This window comes from Dufourea novaeangliae, unplaced genomic scaffold, assembly GCF_001272555.1.
Source record: "Dufourea novaeangliae isolate 0120121106 unplaced genomic scaffold, ASM127255v1 scaffold56, whole genome shotgun sequence".
In the NCBI taxonomy this organism is placed as follows: domain Eukaryota; kingdom Metazoa; phylum Arthropoda; class Insecta; order Hymenoptera; family Halictidae; genus Dufourea; species Dufourea novaeangliae.
This window is the reverse complement of record NW_015373942.1, coordinates 3798264-3815436: the sequence shown is the minus strand read 5'-3', so window position 1 is coordinate 3815436 and position 17173 is coordinate 3798264. Positions and strand designations below refer to the sequence as shown.

The 17173-nt window shown below is 38.9% G+C and overlaps 1 protein-coding gene across 1 annotated transcript in view; it reads right to left on the bottom strand.

Moving 5' to 3' along the window:
• Positions 1-17173, bottom strand: part of LOC107185845 — a 236165-nt gene that overhangs the window by 18213 nt on the left and 200779 nt on the right. The window contains exon 10 of the mRNA XM_015573617.1: positions 14121-14243. Coding sequence (XP_015429103.1) covers positions 14121-14243 — 123 coding nt within the window. The remainder of the gene's footprint in view (positions 1-14120; positions 14244-17173) is intronic.

The following is a 17173-nucleotide window of genomic DNA, read 5'->3' as shown; positions in this document are numbered from 1 at the left end:
GTCAACAAGTGGATTGGACCGTTTATAGTTAGATAATAGAATAAGTTTTTAATGACCAGATTAGTATAATAGAATGTCAGTAGTTAGGTACGTAGAATAGTATGTTAGTTATGAGGTAAGTGGAATAGAATTTCGACTCAACAAGTGGCTTGAACCGTTTATGGTTAGACAAGTAGAATAAATTTTTGATGACCCATCAGTAGAATAGGTTGTCAGTGGTCAGGCAAATATAATACGTCGCTAATCATGAGATAAGTGAAATAGGACTTCGACTGTCAACAAGTGGAGTGGATTCTTTGTGGTCTGGTAAGTAGAATATGTGGTTACTAACTAAAGAAGCAGAATGTATCATTAACCTACCGGGGGTGGACGGTTTCAATACCGTGGGTGAATTTTAGTTCCTGTGTACCTTATAAATTGTATTTTCGAACAAATATCGTAGTGAATTGACTTTCTTTTTATTTGAATTAATAAAAATAATTACTAACTTAACTTGACCATCTGTTTCGTTGGATGAAGTTCTTGAAAATTCGGGTTAAAGGAACCCATTCATCCTCGTCTGAGGGTTAATCATATAGTAAGTGGAATAGGTCGTTATGAACCAGACCATGAGAATATTTTATCAATGTCCAAGGAAGTGAACTGAATTGTTTAAAACAAGTGAAACCGGTCATTAATGATCGGACAAATAGGGTAGATTTGGTAGAAGTGTAAAATCCACGAAAAAAAAAAACAGATAAAAAGCAGCAGACCGACATAAATAACGAGAGAAATTTTAAATAAAATTTTTAACGCGTTCACTCGTGTCTTCCGGTTCGAGTGGAGTCATCCGTAGGTCGGACATAATTTATGGCGCGAGTTGACATATAAAACGAGTGCGAGGAATCGTTCGGTAAAAAATGGAACGAGCACCACGCGAATTCAGCTTCACGCGGGAAGAGAAAAGTTCCGCGGGCCGCAACGGGCGAACCAGAGGAAAAGTTGAAAAGTATCCTCGTTGAACATTTTTTCATGGGCCGTACAGTTCGGTGTCGCGGTGCATAATGCTGGAACGAAACTCAATTTTCGCATGGGGCTGCTGTTGCACTATTAGCGGAGGTGTTCGAGGATCTAAAGTTTTGGTGAATGACATCGTTATCTCGGTACCGTCGCTAGATCCAATAATTTTCAGAATAACTTCACTGTTCGTCTTTGACATCTGCAGCAAGTAACAATATTCAATAATTCTTATAATATGATTTTGTCTTTGATTCTCTTTTTAACTAATCCTCGGGAATGAATTGGTTCCTTATTCATGTTTAAAGTGCAGATCATTATATGTTTACAAGGTGGTAGTTTAGCTCTACTAAACATTTTAGTAGAGTTCAACAAAGTTTCTATGAAGGTTAATAAAGAGTTGCTGCTTCATCTTAAAATCAATAAAAACCTTGATAGAGGATATAAATTCACAGGTCTTATATATAAACATTTACAACCTAATTTTCATCCTTTCCCATTTTACCTAATGTCTTTTTTATGTTTGTCAGTTTATAGATACAATGTAAGTGTTACTTGGCGCTTTTTAAGATCTGAAGAAATTTGATAAATTACAGAAGCGAGACCTCTGAGTAGTTTCATATAAATGGTTGTTCTGTCGCCTTTTCACGCTACTAACGATTTCTTTGTGCCCCTCGTTGTCTCGTGCTTCTCATATATTTTTCACATGGCAGAATGATCGTTAGAGTGGAATTATTCCTACCGAGAAATTAATACGATACAGTGAAGATAATAATGTGATGACGTGGTAACATAAAATCTTGACCTTGCGGTGTAAATTAAAGCGTGTTTAGATTCGAGAGACTTTCTTAATTGTAATATAATTTAAGCTAAATATATATCCCCATTTGCTTTTCCATTTACCTTACACTGAAGTGTTTTAGTGAAAGGTTAAACCGTTTATTTGATCGAACAACGATACCACTCCAAATCTTCCAGGGAATCGAACAGTACCATTATAGGGGTAGAAACGTTACGCTTTTATTTTGGTAGGAAACTTTTTGGGACGAAAGATCAAGCGACCTAGTTGGCTCGTCTTCAACTTTCATTCGTGGATTTCGGATATGCGGACGTCATGTGAGTACGAGAACGTGTGTACTTTTCCTGTGCAAATCAGGTCGGACGGTGAGAAAATAGTGAGCCGGTTATAGTGGATACCTTAGCTCGACGGACACGAATTATAACTGGTAAATTACGAATGACACCTTAATTAATCGATGATAAAAAACTAGGATGTTATCATCATTTAAAGCAATTTTTTTTATAAATACCTGCAAAGATTTTAGGTAAGTGTAAAAGTAAGTTTTGAAATATTGATGATAAGAAATTATACACTTAGTTTAAAATACAAGAGACATTCATAGAAAATGAAAATTTATTTGGTACTGTACTCGAATTTGATGCATGACTAATTGCAGATATGTAAGTACTATTTTACAGCAATTCTAATTGAAAGAAAATTTGTTAAAAACGTTGTTTTAACAAAGTTACAAAGACACTGAGAAACTCATTAATTATTATTATAATAAAATTCATGTTTCGTTGCCTTTTACGAAATATGTTCCGATGGAAAATGTGACGGGTACTTGCTCCATATTGTAATTAATATTCATAGAAGTAATGAAGGTAAAACGTAGTAAAGAAAAGTATTATGCGTTATATTGTGGATGAACAAAGTCGTACAATAAATCAGCAACATACTGAGGATGTGTTGCAGAATAATAGTGGGAAGCCACTTGAAGTTAGGAGCGTTGGAAAGTGGAGTGATACAGTTGGTGTTGGATAGGAAGATACTAGCGTGAGCGGTTGGGGCACTTTATAACTCGGCCTAACCATTGGCAGACTAGTTTCGTGTCACTCCACTTAAGTAGTGTGTGTCTATAATGGTACCGTCTCAAATTGACATGCAATGAAGCAGATCATAACTCGTACAAGTAGTTCAATGACAAACGAAGCAAATACTGAAATTATATTTCAGGCTGTGTTGAAACCTAAGGTTATAATTGCTCCTAAAACTTCTTTTGCTCTTACAAAAACCTAATATTATTACACTATAAGTGCTCTGTATAAAATTGAAATATTATATTACAGAACTAATATATGAATATATTATTTCATTTATAATTATAGTGTACACAAAATATTTAACATTTTGCCCTTTTATAGACAGATTCTCGAACCTATTATATTATAATTTTATACAATTCTACGTATGTTTTGAATTAAGAGAATAAAAATTTGTTCCAATGAATTCGTTTTCTTCCTTACTAAGTCAGACCCCTCACCAATTCCTTCTTTCTTCAGTTCATTTTTACCATACGCTATATCGTATTTGTAACTCGTATAAAGATATGATTAATAAAAAAAAATCTAAATTGCTCACTAACAACTACACTGAGGATGTTTATGCATTTATACCATTTCCTAAATTGCAAAACATGTTAAAATAAAGATTTCAATAAAGAATAATACTACTTATGTATAATTCTTACCGTAGTAGAAGCCCTTGCTACATAATATAAAGTTCTACCCACTTTTAATTCCTGCCCATTAGTATTCTAAATTGTGAATTTACATCAACTGTCGCAGTCTACTAATAACTATAGCAAATCGTATAGCAGACTAGTATTAACGATAAACCGTCCCTAACAGAAATAAACTTGAAGAAAAATTATTCACGACTCAACCTAGTAATCAATTAAACAGTACAATTACCTTAAAATTTCAGTGACAGATGATCGCAACAAAGCCAAAACTTCCTCGGTACATTTAGCCGTAATCGCCATCGAACTTTTCCCACCCTAGTGTTCCTCATCGATCAACCCCAGCGTAGCGACTTTCGCTTTCTGTCGTCGGCTAATGAGCAACGAATCGACGACGCCAAGGTAAACCGTTCCTAATTCGGCCCGGGGAACAGTATCGTGCAAATTCACGGGCCATAATCCGGCGTATAAAGCCGTTTCAATCGCGGCCTACGGTGATCAGTCGTGTCCCGATCAATTATTATCGTCTCATGAACTGGAAATTATACGCTCGACCTCTCGTGCCGATTCCCCCCGGGGCTAGTTTACCGTACGAAGCAGCACCGTTCGAATGTAAACAGATACAATCGTCCCTGCAAAATGCACTCGATCACCGTGGCAAGGGGGCGGTCATGGCTTATTTTACCAGAAGCCGGCCGGTGGGTCGATCGTGGACCCGATCTGATCGACGACACAGTTGATCTGTGCCGGTTCATTAGCCGTTTTCCGGGCGGACCCGAGGGGAGGGGGTGGGCAAGGGGTGGCTTTTAGTTGGGCCCAGTATGCGCAGAGATTAAATTACTCGACGGTCGACCCCCTTCATCCCTCACCCCGAATTGATCCTCGATGTATTTCGTCCACGCCTGGACAGGGATTAAACAGCGCGTGCTACATACTATTCACCCGGATAATCGCGATACACGGAGGCTTTTTATACGTTTGCATGCTGCAACAATGCGTCACGTTGGTATCGTTGTTGTACATTGTTAGTAGATTGTACACCATCCGGAACTGTTGTTTCTAGGGAAGGATACGTGTACGTTGTGCGGCCGAAATGATGACTTTTGTTCGATCGAAATGTACACATTTGGGAACCAGTTACTATATAGTAGCTTTACTCTAATTGGATAGTAACTGTTGTATTGGAAATTTTTGATCGTACGAATCATTCGAGGATTGTAAGTATTGATGCTTGATTATGAAAAGTTTCCTTTTTTTGAAAAAACTCAGAGGTTCGAGAAGCTGGCAGTGTATTGATGGATGTATAGTCAATATAGTGGATGTAGCAAGGTTTTGTAATTTCGTCTGCTACGGTCTAATTTGCAAGATAGTGTCGCGGTATGAAAGTGTTGAGAGAACTCGACGGTTGTTTTGAATGTCGAGATCATTTGTCGATGGAAACATCTTGTCTTGGATGCAATTCGAGAATAAGAAATTTGAATAAGTAAATAATGATTTGAGAGGTATGCATAGGAAAAAAATATTGTTGGACGTTATAGTGCTCGTGTCTGCTCTTTACATTTATGTAGGTGTTCATTTAAAAGCTCACGAAGTAATTGATGTATCTAAATGTTAGAAAGACATCAGTCTGGAGGAAAAAAACAAGAAGTCGGAGGCATCGCTTTTGGAGTGTTGCGACTATTTGGTACTTCATTGTTTACTCGTGTGGAATAGTTACAGAATCACAAAATATATTCTATATACACAGAAAATGAAGGAATATAATACTGTTACGATGTTTAACCAGCGCAACAAACAATATGGCAATCAAATATCGGCAATTTCAAACGGTACCACCTAATATGTTTCTTATGAAACGTTTAACCATGTTAAATATTAAAAGTTAATAAAAAATAAAAAGTTTCTCTTGCGATAAGTTACATTGATTATTAAAGCCGTCGTGAAATTCATTACTTGAATCATCTTGAAACATTACAAAGGACATTCATACTTTTTCCTGGCTAAACGATAAACTCCTGGTGACGTCGATCGCGTTATTATTTTAACATAAAATATTCCGACTGTGTTTCATACCAAAAGTTGCTTCAAATGCATCGTGAAAGTGGGACCGCAGATTTGCCGGTGTCGCCGAACAATGGAAAACGTGCCTCCGGCTACTAGACGGTCTACAGGAGGAATGGAGAGAGCCGGGGATGAAAAATGAGCGTTATTTTGCATGAATTTTTACGAGATTAGCCGCTATAAAACACAGGACAGCCCCATAGGCGCGCGCGTACGTTCGTCGTGTCCTGGTAGCTGGAGCTAAGCATAAATCCTGGCCTGGTCCCGGGAACGTTAGAAATTAAAGCAGATTAAAAAGTAGCAAGAACGGCTGACGAACGACGCGTTGCCTTTCGCTTGCGAACTGAAACAGGTCTGCCAAGTAATTGGCTCGCGTAGTTCTTTATTTTCCGTCGGAATCGACGCTGCAATCCCATATTTCCCCTTCAACCTACAAGAGACTTCTTCAGAGAAGTGTGACAACCCCACATTGACTCTAGAGTTAGTTGCTTTTAGTGCTTTCTTAAAATTGCAGATGTGATTTGCATCGAAATTGAAACTGAAAATCCTAGCCACTGAAATTGTCTAGCAGTCGAAAGATTGTAAATCTGGATTTTCGAACGCGTGACTGCCAAATGTTGGCAAAGGTCCAACAGGATGTTTTATGATTGTAGAACATTTTTGAGATTTCTGGACCAAAGTCTTGTTAACAGGAAAAAACTGAAGCTGTTGTATACTTGGTGGACAAGAAATAGCAAAGTTGTACAATTTTTTTCGACGACCGTAAATAATATTTCGAATGCCTCTTCACTGAAATTCAAGTCTTATTAATCTCATTCTGCAATATGTGCATGCATATCGTTTGTTCGACGTGTGAGGGCGTAAAGCACCGTGGCAATTGCTGCAAAGACTTTGCGAGGCAACAGTTGCTCTGTTGTAAATATAAACGTGTGAGGCGGTAGTTAGCGAAGTTACGAGGTAACTCTACAAAGGAGCTATTTGTTTATTGGGAGAGTGCAGTGCATTCTCTTTGCTCACGCGTGACATACAGCTTCTATTTCTGCGCGGCAAGTAAAACACGTCCAGAGGATTTATCAAAACTCACGGAACACGAGGAAATGCTAAACGGGGCATACTTAAAGTTTCAAGAACTCTGCTTCCCTTCCAATTATTGTTTAACAGAAGAGCTGAAGTAACAACTCGTAGAAATATCTTATTCTGGTGGTTTGAAAATTCTAATGAGACGAATTTATGTAGATCAATAAATCTATTTAACAATTACTTTTTTCATTCTCGGGAAAATTATACCCTGTTCCTTGAGATCTGTCTTAAAAAATTTCTCACAGTATTTAGATTTGTTCATTGTACAGAACTTATTTTGCCAAGAAAACCGTTTCCTTTTCCAGTTCCTGGTACCGGCTTCGAAATTCAACTTTTCCGCAGAATTAAGACTAGTTTATTTTATATATTTCCATCAAATTGAATACCCATCGATTGCAAACACTTCTCGTTCATCATATCCTCGTTTCGTCCATTTACCATCACAGTATTCTTTACGCACAAATCTTCAAAACATTTTTCCCGTCTATCTTCCTTGCTTTACTAATTACAAACGTCCATTTCTTCTATTTCTACTTGTCCTTGATTCACCCGTTACACCAATTACAATCCTTCGTTTCTTCTATTTCTACTTGTCCTTCAACCTTCCGAGGGTTAACTAGTTCATTGCTGTACAGTCACAACTTTCCCAACAGATAAATTCGTTAATTACAATCTGAGGATGTTCCTGCGCACTTCTGCTCGTAAACAGACTTGAAACTAGAATGCCAGTGTTCGATGTTTCCCTTAAATCACTTCCAGATAAACAGGGTCATTCTGTATTCACTGTCACGCTGCTGGATCCTCCCTACGACAACATTGTTGCACGGCCATAGTCAGACTGGAACGCGCGGGGACATTCCGCCGTTCGTCTGTTTCGGTTCCATAATGCACAGGGTGCGTCCGTGCGCTCCAGCCAAGTCCCTTCAGCACTTACTTCGGCTCTTGGCGATCTCGCCCAACGGAACCACGTGGGTTTCTCCTCTCCCACAGGATGGGGACTGTGATATTTGGTCCGCCGGAATGACTCCTCGACGTCGTGGTCGTTCCATGGCTGGCCAATCCCATCTCACGATTTCTGATTATACAGGACACGGTAGATTCCTCGTGGATAAATATTTACAATAAGGGAGCAACTTCTGATCTCGATGATTTTTCAATATGATGTCAAGGCCATCACTCTGAATAGTGTTGTGAAAGTTTTAGTTGGGGGTCACTGTTTGTAAAAAAGTTATTATCAGAAGTACTATTTCAGTGCGATAGGTAAACAGAAGCATTTCACACTAAATACAAATTCCCCGTTTTAAAGTAAAATCTGTCTCAGGTACACCACTTCAAATAGAAACTTGTTTATAGTTTCGGGCGAGTTATTATCAAAAGAAATTACTTTTTTTCTTGAACTGTCTTTAAACGCCGATTAGTATAATGCTTCAGAGTTGGTCAGACAAAGTTCAAGAATAAAAGTCATTCAGAGTTCGTTGAAGCAGTTGATGAAAAAGGTATCATTGCTCTCTTAATGACTCTTTAATCAACAACATTTGATAACTGAAACTTTTTGAAGGTCACTCAGAAGGGCGACCTTGACAACATATGTCAAGGTCAAGTCATCGAGCATTTTAGTTATCAATACTACTAGAGTACGGTACTAAACTTTCTTTTGATAATAACTGTTTTTACAAACAACGAGCCCCAACTAAAACCTTCACAATACTACTCAGGGTGATGTCTGTGATAACATATTAAAAAATCACCGAAATCGGAGGTGGCTCCTTTTATATAAATATTTACCCTCTCGTGAATCATCCCGGAGATATCGGACTTCCGTGAACCTTCGCCCTGCTAATCTTTCCGTATTTAATTACGGCTGTTCGACAGGGCATTTCCGGTGCCCGCGCGCTTTCTATCCGTTTCCTCGATACTCTGATCCCGGATGCCGGTTTTTTGAGGCTTCAATCTTTACGAGAGACTTCCACGATGAAGTTTCATACTCGAAAAGGCATTTCGTGATTATTGTGGGGATATTTGATGACCGCTAGTAGGAAAGTTCCAGTTGTTTTGTGTCTGATCTGATGGTTTTTGTTATTATTATATCGCGAGTGTTAGGGAACTATGCAACGTCCGTCTGTGCCGAAGACCAATGAAATAAGAAAACATATTGGGTTATCATTTTCTTTTTTAAGAATATCCACGGAAAGTTTATACAGGCGGAAGTCTCAAGGAACATGAAGAAGTTGGTAGACGGTTCGGAGAATCGACTTTAGAACTTCAGATCTTTATTGTAACGGAACGAGCGGAATTCTGTCCCATTGGTAGAATTCTGTCGATCCAAACGGGTTTTGTTACGATTAATAAAATTTATTCGAAGGAACATAATTTATTTTCTTTTTGTTCTCTTTCCTATGATAGGTAAATTGGATGTTTGGAGAATGAACGAAATTTAGCCATAGTTGGACATAGTTTCGATTCCATGAAAAAAAATTCTAGTACTGTTACGAGGTATTTGACAAATACAGTGGCTGCAATACACGTACCTTTAATTCCTTTGAGCTGTGCATTTATTCTGGACGCTAAATTTCGTTTTACGTGAAAGTTACGTTGACACATCGTTTTACGTTTTTATTAGGTCTTGTAAAGTTGTAATCACCACGATTTACTTGTGAAATATGGTCCACATTCCATTTATATTATTTCACCGGAACAAGAATGTTTAAAATATCATATAAAAATCACGTGAACCATACGTTACGTTTCAATTTCCGAGGGCAGACAGTATTAATCGCGTTCACGGTGGAATTCCTATTATTCATCGAGCTACTTCGTATCTTACAATTAGATCCTTCGTTCGTATCCCCAGCGAATGTTCCGTCCCCGGGTGAACGATTCTCCGGATAGCGGGGCGAATATCGATCGCGGTTGAAAGGATTTGGAATGTAACCCATTCAGATCGCGGCCCCCGACGCTGATCAATATGTGCGGGGAAAAGTCTTCCTCCGTGGTTGGTTTCCTGTCACGTTTTTCAGACGGAGATACTTCCATTCTGGCCGGCGTGATTCTTTGCGGATCCCACTTCGACATTTATCTGATTAAAATCGTACGGTCCTTCGGTCCGTCGAGGCGCTCTTTCGGGCAACCTCCTTTCGAGCGTCACTTTTTAATACGTGAAATAGTAATTTCATTTTAGTATCGTGCTTCGAGACTTTATCTTGAGCAGATCAAATGTGTATTTTACAAACGGACACTATCATTCATCCTTTAATTTTATCGATTTTTTCCTGTCCAAGCTCATATTCAAAGACACGTATTTTGATATATTTACATATATTTCTTTGTTTGTGAGTTCAGAGAAGTGGCTCATGTAATATTAATGCGCTTTTCAAGGCGGAAAGTGTTTTACTAAGAATTTTATTCTAGGGGTTCAGTAGCATTTTATTGCTTAGGTTAGAGAAATGAAACATTTTGTATGTAGAATTTAGTATTCAGAACTTCCAATAGTTCTTCTGAAATAATAAAAAAATATAAAAAATTTCTAATAGTTCTTCTAAAGTAATGTTTGTATGTAGCACTTCTAATAGTTCTTCTAAAGTAACTTTTATATTTAGAACATCACCTCAGAACAGACTATTTTGTAAAAATAGTTTAACTGTTTGAAAATGTATGCTGTGTATTTACAAGGTCTGTTGGATTCGGAAGTTTACAGTAGCATTTTACGTTCTATGATTGTTTCCTATTATTCTCTTTGGCGCATTCTCTTTGCTTTATAGTTACAAGGATTGTTCTTGGATAATTTTGTAGGTATATAGATTATATATATAGGTATTTTACTGTAGGTATATAGAGTTTAAACTGCGGAAGAAGAGACATTGTCTATGCAATCTAATGTTTTCGAAACTTAGACAATTCATGAAAGTAACATTAGATCGGTATATTATTCGTGTCATCTTTGTTTGTGAGTTCAGAGAAGTGCCTCATGTAATATTAATGCGCTTTTCAAGGCGGAAAGTGTTTTACACTTCAAATTTCTTTTTGGCATTTACCTCTGTCGCGAAAAAGTAATTAATTCTGAATAGAAGCGCGTGAAACACAGAAAGGTGATTCATATAAATCGATTGATGCAATTATCTGCGAAATTTGAGAATATACGATGGAAACTCCTGGACAAAGAATATTCTATTCGAAGGCAGTTGCATGCATAGTATTTTAGGTGTAAAAAAAAAATGATATCTTACATATTTCCCGTATCAAATTTTCCAGTCTCTTCGATGGTCAAATTATTTCGTTCTTAAGTCGTTTAGTTTTTGATATAATAGTCTCACAATGATAATAAGTCCATATCTTGTTCCGAGCCAAACAGTTTAAAGTCCGTCATATAGGGGATTTAATGCAATGTTCGACATTTCTATATATCGAGACTTGTCTTAAGTCCATGTCAATAGTTCGATGGTACCAATTGTTTTTCGTTGAATTCATACCAGACGGTGCAAGTTGCAAGGTTTTTGCACCTTCGATTTGTTCTCCTTTTAATACCCTCTGGCTCTAGGGTCCACATATACGCTTATAAATATTAGGACACTTCTCGAATATACAATAATTGTTACAAGGCATTGCGAAACTATTAAAACTCTGAAATAAATATTGTTAAAAGGATATTAAACCTGCATGTACAACGCGTATGTTCCAATAAATAATAAAAGTGGCCTAAAACATATAATTTATTCGAAGCATCGCATTTTTTTCATCCAGAACAGGATTATATTATAATACTTATGAACGGCAGTGTATGTATTCTGATCAACAGTTTCCTTCGTACATCCTCAAGCTCCACAAATAATCCCACCGAATCACATTCAACCGAAACCAGTGAAAACGATTCGTACGCGTTATACACGATCCTTTCAATCTTTCGACGAAACTGAACGACATTGAATGCCGGGCATATGCAGCCCACCGACGCATCGAGCCGCATCCAGCCGGAAAAGTCGAAGGAAAAAAGTCCGCAATAAAGCGGGCCCCGGCTGAAGGGTATTCAAATTCCGCGGTGCATCTACGTAGCAACCGTCAAAGACGGATAATCCGTACAAGGTATCGACGCGGTATTTCCGCCAGTCCCGGGATTATTACACGTATGAACAAATCGATCGGCATTAAATGTTTACGACATCGTCGAAAGGACCACGGTAGCTGTAAAACACGCGTACCAATACGGGGAAACGGTCTCGGGGTTAGAGTACGCGAGCGCACGCTGCGACGAACCCAGCTGGATGATGGCGTTTTCTGGTATAGCTTCTCATTCGAGACCATGGCTCGTCGTAAATGCGAACTGGGATACATCATGGCGTCGCCCAGTCATCTTTCAGAGTCGCCTCGAACGAGATGAAAACGCTGGGCAAAGGTGCGCGCCCTGTCTCGAGTAGATGCACAAATGACCAATGGATCCGGTGGAGCTGTTTTCTGATTACACGCCCGTCCATCTGCCCCCCAATCATCTAGCCAACGATAAAATCCTGCGTTTCCTAGTTTAAAGAGTTGGCCTTTTTCCTACTCCGCCGTCTTCGTCCGCTTTTTTTCCTTGGTGCAACACGTTTTATTAGATCGAACTGAAGCGAGGGAAATGGCTGTGAATGGAAGTCCCATTTTATCGAATGTGACTCCGCGGAGCTAGGTGAATGGGCTTAATGGCGTTTGTCGAAGACGGTGAATGAAATTTATGGACGTTATGTGATGTTTTTGGGTTAGGTGTTCTATGTCTGCCGATTGTGCTTTCTTGGAGGTTTGGAAGCGTCTCGTCGTTTTTATTATATTATGTGGTTGGAGGTCAGGGAGTGAAAGAGAGGACAGAATTGAGGTGTGAAGGAATGGAACTGTTAGGCTGGCGGGAAAGAAACAACCGTCTGAATATGTAGAGTGGTCGTAATACCCTTGTAAAAATGGATCGTATTGTTTAGGGTGACGACGATCAGAGTTTGTGGAATTGAAACGAATTGTAACAGGCAGTATATGGGATCTGGACCATTGCCTAGGTTGGACCATTGACTTGGTTGGACCACTACTCTAACTTGTCAGGTGTAAATAATTTGCGCTGTATGATAGGCAATATGTGTTGCTTATATACTAAAATGCAATGACTACTATCATACAGATATTACCTATCATACGGCGTAAATTGCTAACACACGACAACTTACAATAGTATTTCAATCTAGTCAATGACAACGTTCCTCTATACAAACTATAACCAATTAGAATACTGCAAATACGATTGATGATTGGCCATCTATTTCTTACTGAGCTAATATTCTAGAATTCTTCCCAACGTCCTTTACAATCACGTAACTAATCCTGAGTAATAGGAACTATAAGAAGGGGAATATTGTACCATGCAATAGTCAGATCAATAACACGTTCCTAGCTTGCATAAGAATATCTCTCTAGAGTATCTCTTCCATCTATGACTTCTTGTGCTATGTCTTCTGCGAGTTTTAAAGTGGAAACTAGAGCCACTAGAAACTTCCACTCTAAAGAGCACATCTGATACTTGGTGGACAAGATATATCGAACTTACTAACTACCCCACCACTGCAAGTTTTCGCTGCACAGTGGGAGGGAACACGTCAGTGTCCTTCGACGTGTTTCTGATCCAACAGACATAGTTACATATACAGGTCTTACACATATAGGTCATGATGAAGCCACCATTATATACAGGCTGTTTCTTAAAATGTGGGAGGTATTGCAAAGGTGGACTCAAGACACAAAAATAACAAAAAAGGTTCATACAGATATGTCTCTGTCTGACATGTCCTGGTCTTCGTGTTACAGTCTGTTCTGTGTTGCAACAAGTGTTTCTTTATCTTTAAAGGTAATGCTTCAAATAGTCACTCCTGTACCTTCAATACAGGCGTAAATTAATAGTCCGTATACTCGTTGCTCCATTCACGATATGAGTAATACATAGTATTCAAAATTTAGTCTGACCTCAGGATCCAAGAACCAATATTCAACTATGCTGTGTCTATACGCGAAAAACATAGTTGCAACACAAAACAGTTTATAACTCGGATTAAAGGTCCAACCGGACACATGTCTATACGAACTTTGTTTGTTATTTTTGTGTCTTAAATCCACCCCTGTGATGCTTCTCGGATATTAGGAAACACCTTGTAGATTCGCGAGTCTCTAACAAAATTAGACAAGACACTGGTGCTTCAAAACGAGACACAAGTAGATATTTTCAAAATCCACGTTCTTCGAGAACGTCCAACGAACTCGACGATCAATTTCTGTACATGAATTTTGGAAGTTCAGCGGGTAATGTCGGTAGAGCGCGGATACAGGGGGCGGTTTGTATCGCGAGTCGCGTATCGTGCCGGAATTTCGAGGACTTCTTACTACAGTATCAGAGTAATAAGCCGTGTATAGTAGACCACGTCCGTATTCCGGCGTCTAATAACTGGAGAATCCACTTACGTATCTTGTTGCATGAGTTCCCGTGGAAGCCTCTGCGCAGGACTGCAGATCCTCTCGAGAGATCTCGCGGTGCCGGGCACTCCTCCGTCGTATATTTCGATCGAGGATTGGCAGGACGGCGCGCTGCAAGATCAATAGCGAGCTCGTGATCGTCATGCATTATGAAACGGGACGGTAAGAGAGGTGCTGGTCGAGTCACTTATCTTGACCCTTCTTAAATTCCTAGTGAACTATTTGCCTTTAATCGTACTGGACTTTTTATCGTGGCATCGAGGTTAGTTTAAGATTATTTTTTAATGGAATACTCGATATTTCGCTGTGGAATTCGAAAAGGTATTAAATTCTCAGCATAAGTTTAATATAATATGGGACATCAAAAATAGATAGTTAACTGATTAATTCTGAATTTGTTTCTTTTCAACCGATTTTCAAATGATTGTTGGAGAAATATTGAAACTTGGTATCATAGAAGAAAAATTATTTGCAAGCTGACATATTTTCGTACTGGTCGGTATTGATGGGTTGATAAAGTACTCTTAAATGCTTTGTAATGCATAATTGCAATGTTGGCCATTTTGTTTAAGGTTGCGTGTTAGGAACAATGACAAAGAGTATTTGAGAATAATCGGCACTGTTGAAGCGGTATAGGTCTTCGATGTCTTTATAGATAAATATCGAGTTTGACAAAAAGTAGTAGACTATCGGTTTGTATCCCTGACGAAAGCATATCCAAAGGCATTCAGCGCAAAGCAGAAAGGAAAAATGATGGTGGCGTGATATCGATCGTGATAAATAATGCAAGGCGGATGGATGGATGAGAGGAAAGTGCTGTTAAAAATTTGTTTGCCTGGCACGTAGTTTTGGCCGAATATATAATCGATCCCCGAAGTTGAGAGGGAAAAAATTATCGACGACCAGACTGTATATCACACTTTCAAATTTTCATGTCAGGACTATATTCCGAATTCAGATTCATATTGATATACCTGCTAGTTTTTTTTGTACATCCTTGCCAGGTACAGTAGGTGTATCAATATTAATATCTTTTCCTACAGTCAAGTATGATAACTTATTTGTTATTTAGAAATGTAGTTTAATAACCATTTGTTAATTATTATATATCGGTCGTTGAACAAACTGTCACTATCTTATCATACCATTTATAAGAGCATGAATAAAAAGTAGTGACGATATTCACATGACACAGATCGTTGAAAATACTAAACAAAGAATAACATTCCATTTGCAAATAAGAAACTACAAATAAATTATTGTATTTCTGGAAACATTGAAATAAACATCGTTATTACTTCTTATAAAAATCCCATTTTTATCTGTTAATTATTACTAGACAGTAGATCTTTATGGACCTACAGAAATGCATGGATTAATTTCTCAAAACAGGACGCAAAGAAAAACGTATACACCCCGATTAAGGGTTCTAGTAAGTTCGAAAGAAAAAAAAAACCTAAATAAACTTTCCCAAACCTTTCGCTATACTGAATATTAGACGATCGAATACCCTCTAAATGCACAAGAACCTCAGCCTATTTCTCACCACACTGCGAATTTATGTGTAAATACAGATTTCTATGGATTAATTTACCGACTTGAAATTACGTCACAGATTGTTTCCTTTATTACAGATTTCATTCGATCCAAAGTAAAGTAAAATCTCTACTCACCCTTCCAGAAATATCCACTACATTGCGTGTTGCACATTCACATTTCCGATAAACGCAAAAAATCCGCAGTCAATTTAAAAATTCACTCACACCGTCAACTAGTAGAATTTGCTCGAACAGGAGTTCACATCAACGAGAACAAAAGAAAAAAAACAAAACTATTCCGAACGAGCACTTAGTCCCCAAGATGCACGACCACGGCGGTGCCCCTTTCCGTAGGACGCGGTCTTCCGGTTCAACGGCGTTTGAATTAACAATATTTCATTCAAAATTGACGCCGGCTTCAATAAACCCCTCGGTCTGTCTCCACGCCTCTCTCTCCCGGTGTCTCCCTTTCGCCTCGATGTAAGAGGCGGTATGCGTGTCTTCCCTTAGTTTATTCCCGGTTATATATCTGCCGCGGCAGACCCACGGGGTTACGTTCGCTCCTTGGCTAAGGTTCGCCCCCCTCCATCCCTCCCTCCCCACCCGCCCAACTCGGTTTTCCCCGAAGAGGAAGGAGCCGCCGAGCGAAACTCGCCTCCGCCGTGTGTTCCATCTCTTGCCGACGGCGTCGGCAGCGCGGGCTGTGGAAACATATCTGCAAAGCCACGAATGCATGGTCCGCGCGTTTCAGCCATTGTGCATGATAATTGAAAATCCCAGGGATACGAGCCAGCCCCGCATTCCCGCGTGATTTAGTGCTACTTCGTATCTATTACTTCCGAGAGGACGGAAAGGGAAGGGTACGGAAGGAGGTTACTACCACCCCGCCCCTCCTTTCCTCACGCGCGAGCGCTCGTGTTTCTATGAGTTATGTTGATTGATACGTACGAACGCGAGATTTTTCTGGATTTAGCCAGACGTCTGTCACGGACTGAACGAGAGACGAAGATGGGAGGAGGATACGTTGAATGGGATTTCGGCTAAAGGGTTGTATTTCGCGTTCCACCACCTGCTACAATATGGCGAGTGAAATTTGGTTCTTGTAATGGATTATGAAGTTGGAGTTAGGTTTATGTAAGATTGTAATTAGAGGATTAACGTGGAATTTATTTTCCTTCGGGATATTGTTGTGGGCTATTGAACTTGATTGGGCCTTATTGCTCGATTATTATTTGACCCTTTAACGCCCAGTGTTGCAACGGTGCAATACTTGTTTTCAAAGTGTTCTTTCGCCGGTTAATATCTAACTTTTGTCAGCAAGGATCCGTAGTTTCATTGATGTGAAGTAGATTTCCACGTTTTGAGCTGAGAAATTCATGTATCCTCTTCAAAAGTAAATTAAAAAACAAAAAAAAAAAGAAAAAAGCTGGTCTGCTTAATATTCCTATTTTCTATTTCAGATTAATAATATATATATCAGTCTCATAATTTTGAAATAACGAT